At 45.9% G+C, this 11,134-nt stretch overlaps 1 protein-coding gene across 2 annotated transcripts in view; it reads right to left on the bottom strand.

Annotated features, from left to right (window-relative positions):
- Ascc2 (activating signal cointegrator 1 complex subunit 2) overlaps positions 1-10,457 on the bottom strand; it is a 45,354-nt gene extending 34,897 nt beyond the window's left edge. The window contains exons 1-4 of one of the 2 annotated variants that reach the window (XM_005366139.3): positions 10,409-10,457; positions 7,498-7,595; positions 2,019-2,177; positions 1,513-1,683 (exon numbers count right to left, since the gene is read on the bottom strand). In XM_005366139.3, the coding sequence (XP_005366196.1) occupies positions 1,513-1,683; positions 2,019-2,177; positions 7,498-7,578 (411 nt within the window). In that variant the 5' untranslated portion in view covers positions 7,579-7,595; positions 10,409-10,457. The remainder of the gene's footprint in view (positions 1-1,512; positions 1,684-2,018; positions 2,178-7,497; positions 7,596-10,408) is intronic. The other variant, XM_026788746.1, reaches the window with a different exon arrangement.
- Positions 10,458-11,134: the final 677 nt, after the last annotated feature.

Genomic DNA, 11,134 nt, shown 5'->3' with positions numbered 1-11,134 from the left:
AATAATAATAATAATAATAATAATAATAATAATAATAATAATAATAAAATATATCTTTTTAAAAAAACTAGGTCTCACTAAGTAGACCAGGCTGGACTTAAACTCACAGAAATCTGTCTGCCTCTACCTCCTGAGCTACTGGAATTAAAGCTACTATTCCTCTCAAAAGAAAGATTTTTAAAGAGTTTTTCTATTCCATGAAGGAACATGCACATTAACAGTAGTGACTTTGAAGGCTGGTGAGATGGCTCAGTATGTAAAGGTACTTGCCAACAAGTCTGATGACCTAGAGGGTAGAAGCAGAAGCCACTCTCACAAGTTGTCCCCTGACCTCCACCATGTGCACACACATGCACACACACTCAAAGAACAAAAAGTCCCCGAAGGAACATGTACCAATAGTAGTGTTACTGAGTGCTGACAATGTGTCTCAGTGGGTGAAGGCACTTGCAGCCAAGTCTTACGACCTGGGTTCTATCCCCAGGACTCACATGGCAGAAGGAGAGAAACAACTCCAACTCCTGCAAGCTGTCCTCTGACAAATGCACCTTACACACACACACACAAATAAATAAAGAAATACAATTTTAAAAACCAGTCATAACTTTAAGGCAGGGGATTTTTATGAGGAGCACTCATTATCTTTCTCATATTTTTATAATATTGAATAATTAAAGACAGCATTGGTGATGTTTTTCAGTACTGGAGATGACTACTCATCATGCCAGGCTCTACCACTAAGGCAAACTCCCAGTAATGATTCTTTTAAGTGCATACATGAGGGTCTAGAGAGATGCTTTAGTGGTTAAGAGTGATTATGGCTCTTGCAGAAGACTACAGTTCCCTGCACCTACATGGGTGGTTCAAAACCACCTATAACTGCAGCTCCAGGAAATATGACACCTTCTCTGGAATCTTCAGCACCCACACACATGCACGTATATAAATATGGAGAAATATACACATACAAATTAATTAAAAACAAAATAAATGTTTTTCAAAGTAAACATATGAGGGTTGGAGAGATGGCTCAGAGGTTAAGAGCACTCAATTGCTCTTCCGGAGGTCCTGAGTCCAATTCCCAACAATCACATGGTGGTTCACAACCATCTGTAATGGTAACAAATGTCTTCTTCTGGTACGCATAAAGACAAAGCATACACACACAAAGACATACATGGAGACAAAGACTCACACACAAAAAATACACGAATAAATAGATCTTTAAAAAAGTACACGAGTTCTTCAGAAAGTCAGAGTCAATGTCGTTACCCTCTGTCTGTCAGCTGTGACAAGGACTCTGGGTTCCGGCTGATGAAAACACTGGGTGTACTGTGGACAGGCTGGTAGATTAGAGGATAAGGGAAAAGGTGGCACAGATTTTTCGCCCCCAAAAGACGGGAATAAAGAGGGCAGACACAGAGGAAAGCTGACACTCTCAGAGCTTTTTCCCAGGGGTAGAGCCTGGCAGAGGGTGTCGAATGGAGACTTGTCACGGAATCAGAGGCTTACTTTGGACTCCTTGTGAGTGGACATTCGAAGGAAGCTGAGGAAAACGCTGCGGTGTAGGTGCTTCTGCACGGCAGCAACCTCAGGGGTAGGGGCCACCCACTCATCAAACTTTCGGGGTGCATAGCGCAGGTATGAATCCAGGCACTTCTGCAGGGTCTCATCAAAAACAACCTAAGCCAGGAGAGAAGACAGCAAGGATCAATTGCTGAGATAGACTACACAGGTGTGCATGGCCCATCAGCCCTGACTTATTGCAAACACTCCAACCCAAGAGACCAAAGAGGTATGAATGAGCCCAGGGCTAAACACAAGTTTCTTAAAATGACACTTGGACAGTGAGTAAACATCAGGAAGGTTGCAACATGAAACAGCAATCCAAACCACTATTTGCTGTTAAGGATCAAGGAAGGTAGACAAAAAAGCAACTCCTAAGGGAGAGAAAAACAGCAACCAACCAAGGACATGTCATGTGCTTTGTTTTAGTGTTAATTTTGATAGAATGTTACCTGGCACCAGAATTTATCGTGAGGCAAGGCCAGGAGCCAGTCGAGGTCATTGGCTACGAAGGTGGCGCGTTCCAGGTACTCCTCCACTAGGGCGGGAATGTTGTCTTTAGGGGGCGGTTTGTATAACACAAAATACCGGTCTGCCTTCTGCTCAGGGTGCTACGGATCCAAAAACCACGTGTTAACGTGGCAGAGGTTAGTCAGTGAGGGCCCATTTGCCAACCCACAGCAATGACAGTACTTGGCTGTTCCAACCAGAGACCCTCCAAGGAGTTTGTAAGTATAAAGAACCCAGTGTGTCTAACAAAGGCGCCATGGTTGCACCTAGAGAACACAGGCGGTTGTTAAAAACATGTTTTTAGAGAATTTTTAGTGGTGTGGGACAGATTAAGGTAAGAGAAAGGACACAAAACTCTAATATAAACAGGTTTGGAATGTTTTTTAAAGTCTATGTATTCACATATTGGCACACACTTGTAAAAAAACAAGTAAGGGGGTTCTGGAGAGATGGCTCAGAGGTTAAGAGCACTGGCTGCTTTTCCAGAGGACCAGGGTTCAATTCCCTGCACAAACATGGCAGCTCACAACTGTCTATAACTCTAGTTTCGGGGGATCTGGCATCGTCACAGATATACATGCAAGTAGAACACCAATTTACATAAAAATAAGAATTAAAAAAAGGGGATAATCCCCAAAATTTATAATGGCTATCTTGAGGTTAGGGAATTATGGCTTCAATATATTTTTCAGGACATTTTTTAGAGACAAGGGCTCACTGTGTAGATCAGTTGGCATCACACTTAAGAGATCTACCTGCCTCTGCCTCCCATGTGCTAGAATAAAGGTGTCATCATGTTTGACCTTATTTTCCCATTTTTAAACAGTGAACATATATTTTTAAGATTAATATTTAATTATCAGGTAACACATAAGCATCTTTTTTTACTCTGTGGTCAGAATGGGTATGTGAGGCCCTGGGGTCAATTCCTGGCATGGTGGGGAGAGGTTAAGGAGGAGAAGGGAGAAATAAAAGGTGAGAAGGAGGGAAAGGAGAGAGAGAAGGGAGAGGGGAAGCGCATTCCTCGTTTCCATGGCCTCCCCGGAGAAACCACTGACCATATGCTGTCCTAGTTACCTTTCTAGGTTTTTACATTAGAATATAGGGTAAGCACATCAAGTATCTATTTGAGTCTATTTTCTTTCTCTGATATAATCTGATATAACAGCATCATATTCTATATATCACTATTTTCCTTTATACAGCCAAAAAAAAAACAAAACAAAACAAAAAACCTCTACTAATTTTTTTTAAAGATTTTTATCAAGTAGCTGCAGATCTCGGCTTCAGAGTCACAAGTTCTCTCTCCCAGCCTAACCATGAACAAACCCCACTTTGTTCACCTAATGAAGAGCTGATGGGCTTAGGGCTCAGCTTTCACCCCAGTCTAAGTGAGAGTGGCTTTCTCAGGGGAAGCTGTAATAGGAGGAGGGCCAGGCCTCAGCTCTTATCAGCCACAGCCTCCCACTTCCACAGCCAGCTCTAGAACAATCAAGAACCGTGTGGGCCTCTGCAGGAGTACGCAAGTACCACAAGCTCCGTAAGGATTCACTGCAGTCCTTTAGAACTCAGGTCTCGGGGACCCTCTCCCTTTACAGAGTGGCAGCCTTCCAGCCACTAATCTGTTGAAAAGGGAGCTTATCTCCTTGCATTCCAAACTTCCTTCCTCCCTGACCTGCTGACACTCTTTACAGGGTCCCTACCAGGTGTGGGGGACAAGAAAAGACCTGTGCTGCAGGTCTCAGCTCAGAGTCTCGAGTCTTCTCCAAGTCACAAGGTTTACGTTCCACAGAGGAAGATGCACATCTAAGTCACCAAGGAAGCCCTAAACAGATGAAGCGACAACTTAGGCCTGGAGGGTCATAGGAGCACAGGAGGAAAATAGCAGCCCCTGGAAAAGGAATGTTTCTCAGGTGAGCCAGTACCTAAACTGAACCAAGAGGAGGAAAAGGATTTTTAGGTGGAGGAAAGACACCTTGCCCTCTCTTCCCTGTCCCTCCCTTGTTCGTCCTTCCTTCCTTCCTTCCTTCCTTCCTTCCTTCCTTCCTTCCTTCCTTCCTTCCTTCCTTCCTTCCTTTCTTTCTTTCTTTCTTTCTTTCTTTCTTTCTTTCGTGTGATGATAGAGTCCTGCAGGCCTGGAATTTGCTATGTAGACTAGGCTGGGCTCAGACTTAATAGAAATCTGCCTGCCTCTGGGACTGAAGGTGTGTGCCACAATTGGTGGAGCAGGTACGCTAAACTCACTATTTCCTTTTTCATCTACAATTAGCTAAAAGGGAGAAAGTATTCTCCTTGTCTGTCAGAGGAGGAAACAAAGACTTAGTAAGGTCCAAGAACTTTCCTAAGGTCTTGAGGTTAAACAGGCATCTGAGGCAGGATTGGAAGCAAAGCTTACAATGCAGACCAACACACGTGCTACCCTGAGCTCACTGCTTGTCCTTCTGACCTTCTTACCTCCTGGACTAGGGTTTACCAAAGCTCTGCCCAGCACCTGCATTGTGCTCACCTGACTACAGCACTTGCTAAACAGCATCAAAGTCACTTTTGGATCAGTTTTATTGGGTACGGAGGGGGGGGGTATTATAGAAGAACACAGGGGACTTTTAGGGAAGGTAAAATGTCCACTGTCTTGGCCGTTGGTGATGGTGAGAGTTTCATTGATATCTTATCAATGTCAAAAAAAAATCAAAGTGCTGATTTTAAATATGCAGTTTACTGGCTTTCAATGATACTTCCTCCGGGCTTGACATTGAGAGGACCTCCACACGTTCATCAGCTGAACAAGAGAATGAATGGCCAGATCTTGCCTCTGAGGGGCTTAGAATGACAAGCCACGTAAAAGGGAACTCTACTCCATAATGAGTAGCCATAGGTGGCTTCAGAGCAGGAGAGTAGCAGCTCCAGAGGTGTCTCTCCTAATCAAGTTTAACCCCACCTTTCAATACGACTCGTTTAGGGCCTCTCCGCTCTGGAAAACTAGGGAAACACTGCCCTTCAAGCCTCTACATTTGGACAGGAACTCATTTTTTTACTGTCCTTCAAGGAATGGCCTAAGGGTCCAACCATATTTCTTACAGGCTTTTCAAGTGCATGATCCTTGAAAAGTAAGTAACTACTCAATTAACATCAATAAGCTCTATCCTCACTCTGAAGAGGCATTGTAATGCCTGCTCCTAGGGCAGAGATCTTTTTGCCCCAAGCTGAGACTCAAAAGACAAAACCCTACCTGCACTCAGGACAATGTTTCAGGAGCTTAATGTTCTGCAGTCTGACCAACAAGACCAGGAAATTGTCTTTGAGCTAATCTATCGCCCCACCCTACCCCATTCAACATCACAGCTGCTACTTGTTCTCACCATCCTAACTGCTCTGCTCCAGGCAGAGGACTAACTCACAGAGGGTTCAAGTAATCTTCACAGTCACCCCACTATTATTAGCCCATTATTATCTTTCTTTGGATCCTGAGACCTAGTGAGGTTAAAGAACTTGCCAAATATGTACAAAGCCCATGTTCACTAGCTCTGCCATAGTGCTACCCCCAGGAATCTGTGCTTGATCTAAGAGTCAGGCTCCCTCAAGCATTCCCGAGTTCCCCAGCCAGGGCCTTCCTTCCCCTCCTGCTTTGTCCAGACAGAGCTAATTCACCATCAACACCCAGTTTAAACACAGGGGTAACCTGGGGAGGTGGGCACGAAGTCTCATCCCTAGCTTTGGCAACTAACAGTTGATGGAGGGTAAAGTCAGTTCTCTCTAAAGGCACAGTCGCTGGTGGGTTGAGCACCTTCTAAGAAAGGTCACACATCCAAGAGCATATGGTCAGCACCAACTGGACTTGATAGGCTTCATAAAACAAGAGGACACAAAGTTAGCTGGGTGAGGAATCAGGGATGAATCTGCACAAAATTCTCAAAGAACTAGTTATAAATGAGGGGGGAAAAGGAAGAAGAAAAGTTAATCTGGGTGCTTTGCTCAGAATGGTTTGGCCCACACGAGGTATCCCATACATGTTACGTTCTATTATTAGAGACTGAAGAGGAAATAATAAAGCCAACCAAAATGCACGAAATAAAACACTTAGCTCCCATTTCCCACAACTTTACTCAAGCCTCCAGAAACTATTTCTTCCCACCTTGCAAACGTAAGCTCATATTCTTGGGAAATCTACAAGTGGGTACAAGGACTCAAATCCCCACTTCTGTCCCTTTCTTTAGCAGCCTGGCACCTCTCCATGGCTCTAATCTCTCTCTGACGGTGGGAACTGGCACGTTTACAGCCTCCTTAGTTTTCAGTCTCACAGGCCCTGTCAGAGGCCCTGTATGTCTCACTTCTTGCCCCAGATAAGAGACTGGCCCGACCTCTGAAATCACTGATCCAATACAAGCATGAGCAGCTGCTTAGATTTAAACACATATTTATATTCCTACATGCAATCTTAAGGCCACCACAAAGGCCAATCACCAAACCAGGACTTGGAGCCATTTCTAGCCCAGCTCAGACTAAATCAAAACTGTTATGAAGCCAGGCGGTGGTGGTGCACACCTTTAATCCCAGCACTTGGGAGGCAGAGGCAGGCGGATCTCTGGGAGTTCGAGGCCAACCCCAAAGCTACAGAGAAACCCTGTCTCGAAAAACCCAAAAAAAAAAAAACAAAACCCCAAAAAAACCCCAAAACAAAACTGTTATGATTTTGGTCTCTTTAAGAGACAAGCCACGCCCACTCCCTCCCCCATCCACTGAGGCAGGCTGATCTTCAGCTTTCAGCCTAAGCTTGCTCTTTTCCATCTTCCTCTCAGAGAGGAGCTTGGCTTCTGCCTCTCTCCCCACTTCCCCACCCCTTCTCTCTCTTTCTGTCCTCTTCTCCTTCTCCCCCCCCTCCTCTAAGTAATAAATATCCAATTCTATTCTGTATGATGTGTCTGTCCATATGCCTCCACTGCCTGCTCACACTGCCAGGCTAGCTGGGACCAGCCCGCCCGCCATGTATCTCCCTGCCTGGGACCAGCCACCTCTCGGGGACCGGCAGCTGTCTCTGCCTGGTACTGGCTGCTCCTAGGGTCCTCTGCATGCCGCCACAAGGCCTGCTACCACCATTCGGGAACCTACAGCATTTCTGCTGCCTACTGCCACTGGGGATCTTGCAGCATTTTAAAAAATCATAACAAAAACTGCCTTCAGACTGACTGGAAATAAAATAAATGCTTCGGGGAGGGGACCTGACATAGAAGATACTATTCAAATTTCCACTGTTCCTCAGAAATAAAGTTCTATACTAGGCTTGCAAGGGCATAGCAGCGTCTCAACTACTCAGCAGTAGCCATTGGCCCTAGGGTTATTCCTGGAACAGAAAAGGATTTACTTTTTGCTTCTGGAATTACAAGGCTGGTTGCTATGAGGCTGAACAACATCAAGACATTGGCTCACCAGTGCTGGCGAAGTCCTCGGCTTTCCTGTCTTCGGGTCTTTGTGAGTGATCTGTAGTTGCTCCAGGGGCAGAGCTGGCATTGTGCAGTGTGACCCTCCTGAAAGGAATATGGATGGGAAGAAGAGAGCAGACACACAGACTCCTAGAGGCAAGGCCTAGTCTGGGACTGAGCCCAGCACCAGCATCGACCCCTGGCCACAGTGAACTCCTCGTGTGGGCTTTCAAGACCTGGTATGCATCTGCTGCGTAAAGGGATGATTTTTGCCTAAAACAGTTCTCAGCTCTGAAGAAAAATACCATCCAGATAACTCCACTCCCATAAGAAAGAAGTCCTAGCTAAAAGGACCTAGACTACTTTTTATGTTTTGTTTTTATAGTGCTGGGATGGAACCCAGGGCCTCAAGCTGTACTCAAGCAGCCTGTGGGCACTGTGAAGACACTACCCACAGTTCTTTTTCTTGCTGTCTTTCCTATAATCAGCACAGGCCTAGCAGATGCAGCCTCACCAAATGAAGGATGAAAGACTATGAGGAGCAATCTTCTTTGCTGTGGTGGGGACAGAACTCATCACGGATGCTAGTCTAGTCCATCTGAGTTACGTTCTTCAGAAGAAAAAGAAACTCTTCTCAATTCTTAGGGGACCTTCGGTCTTTTAAGGGTTGGGACAATGGACTCTTCCTCATATATAGAGCGTGTCAAGACTTCTCCAGGCTTCAGAGGAAGGCATGACAAACTAACAGAAGGAAGAGAAAATCCATAGGAATCTGCCAACACATGATCCCTTCCACAAAGGGGCCAAATTGGATTCAAAGGCAGTAGTTGGTCAGCTGCGTACAGCTCAGTGATAGAACTTGTGCTCACCACATGCAAGTCCCTGGATTCAATCTCAAACAAAAATAAAATAATAAAATAATCACAAAGTGGATTTGGAAATAACTCGGTCAGCATCATCCAGACTGCACAAGCATGAGAATCTGAGTTCAGTTCCCAAAACCACATTAAAAACGTGGAATTCTGCGTTGAGAAAGCAGAAGGTGAAAGTTTCCTTGGCCAGTCAGTACAGTCTACTAGACAAGCCCTATCTCAAAAACAAAACAAACAAACAAAAAAGGTAGATGACTTGAGGAACGATTCCAACTCCTGAGGTTGATCTTTGACCTCCACACACATACATCTGTGCCCACATATATGTGAACACAGCTCACAAAGCCAAACCAGCAGACCAGCTCTTCCATGGTCCCTATTTCTAACACCACGTATTATTAGCGAGAACAGGTGTATTGGTTGAATCAGGGAATTAAGCCTTTCAAAAGACATGCCAGTAAAAAAGTCCCAATGACAACAAGAAACAAATCAAGACTAGCAGGAGGAAATCACTATGTCCTGAAAGATTTTTGAGGATATCATCAGCCACTGGTTACCAGGTTGTGTGGCCCAGCCCTGGTGATATGAGACATACTGACGAGAGAACAGCAATGTGCTTGCTAGACACTAAGCACTCTCCTAAATGCTTTCCTTGGCACTTTAATTTACCTTTTAAAGTATTTATGAGACAATGTCTTGTGATACAGGCTGGTTCTTAGCTCCAGCAATCTCCCGCCTCAGCCTCTTGAGTACTGGCATACATCACAACATGCAATATTACATCTGGCTAGCTCTTTTTCTCTCTCTCTCTTTTTAGAGGCAGGGTTTCTCTAGCTTTGAGGCCTGTCCTGGAAGACAGCTCTTGTAGACCAGGCTGGCCTCGAACTCACAGAGATACGCCTGCCTCTGCTTCCCTAGTGCTGGGATTAAAGGCGCTACCACCTACTGGCTTTTCTTCTTCTTTTTTTTATTGTGCTTTTTATTTTAAAATTTGAGACTGGGTAGACAGGGTCTCATGTAGCTTAAGCTGGTTTTGAACCAATCCTCCTGTCTCAGCCTCTTAAGTACTGGGATTACAGAAACGTGTCACCACACCTGGCTGTAGATACTGCAGTCCTTACTATGTACCAGGTAATGATGTTCAGAAAATACCAACATGGGCAAAGAACTGACCTGGTGGTGCCATTCACAAAACATAGTCTTCCGAGAACAGGTAGAAAACCAACTGCCACCCAGCTAATAATCAGTGTCATGATGTTTGCCGAATGTGCAAGGTTCATGAAGTTTAAACAAAAGTGACTTAGAGGACAGGGGGATCAAAGAGGATTTGAGTTTTCACTTAAAAGTATGGGTAAAAAGTAAAGCAAAAACCAGACTTTGAGTTGTAAAACACCAGGACAGCCATGCACCACTTATTCTGGGCAGGGCAGCAAAGGCCAAACGTTAAGAAAGTGTTTTTGAGGAAACTAACAACTGTTATACAGCCAACGAGCATCTCCAAGGCTACTGCTGCCTCAGTTTCTCTGACTGTCACCCATCACTTTGCTGGTCTCGGTTCAACATCCCTCTGTTTAGAAACCTTCCCAGAGCTTCCCTGAAATAATCTCTGTCCTTGTGACTGATTGTCATATCTTTAATTGCTTTATGCATTTACTGGCTGACTGTCTCCTTCCTCTAGACTCTAAGTTCCACGAGGGCAAGAGCCTTGTCTCTTCTGCTGTTTGTAGTCCCGGCGCCTAGTTCTGTACCAGGCACATGAGAGTCGATCAACAAACACATGCTGAAGGAATGAAAGCCGAGGACACTGAAGCTTGGGAGGAGGAGGTGGGGGCTGGGGTTTGTCCCAGGCCACTCTGGGGCCAAGCCTTAAACCGAACCGGAACTCCAGGTTCTGGTTCTCTTGGCCTCGCTGGGGCGACTCACGGCCCCTGGGGCAATGTAAGCCTGGTCCCGCTGTGAAGCCCGTATGCTGGGGGTGCCGAGGGTGCCCGAAGCACGGCGTGGCTCCTGCCGAGCTTCACTGGTGGGGACCGGGCACTCACTCACCTCCCGGCTCCACACCCGCGACGTGCAGCCGCCGTAAACGGTGACAGCTTACACACAGCCAACACTTCCGGGGTCAAATGGCGATTCCGCAGGCGCAGACAGGAAGCCCTGCCCTGCTCTCCCGGCCCCTCCCCCGGACCCACTGTCCGGGAAGATGCTGCTCCGGCCGGGCCACGCCCCTATGATACGACCCCGCCCCCTGGAGGTACTGGGGCTTCAAAGAGGAGGCCCCGCCCGTTGCAGGCTTAGGGACGTGACCTTGCTCTTTCTTCCTCGGTGGCCACCCTCTCCCTAAGGCATTCCAGTTTGGGAAGCTCTCAAAGTCCCGGTTTACACTTCCTCAGTTACCCTTTTACAAATTTAATTCAGAAAATTTTTGTTTGTTTTTGTCTTGTGTTTTTTGTTTTTCGAGACAGGGTTTCTCTGTGTAGCTTTGGAACCTGTCCTGGAGCTTGCTCTTAGATCAGGCTGGCCTCGAGCTCACATAGATTCTCCTGTCTTTTGCCTCTCAAGTGCTGGGATTAAAGGCGTGCGCCACTTTAAATCAGAAAGGCTGAGTGAAACTATCTTAAGAGTAGGATGCAATTTTTCCTGGAAAAGACTCAGATGATGCAGAGCTAATGGCTCACAAGCCTGGATAAGAATCATCACAGAGCCGGGCGATGGTGGCGCACGCCTTTAATCCCAGCACTCGGGAGGCAGAGGCAGGTGGATCTCTGTGAGTTC

This window comes from Microtus ochrogaster, unplaced genomic scaffold (assembly GCF_000317375.1).
Source record: "Microtus ochrogaster isolate Prairie Vole_2 unplaced genomic scaffold, MicOch1.0 UNK6, whole genome shotgun sequence".
Taxonomy (NCBI): Eukaryota; Metazoa; Chordata; class Mammalia; order Rodentia; family Cricetidae; genus Microtus; species Microtus ochrogaster.
This window is presented reverse-complemented; position numbering and strand designations above follow the sequence as displayed.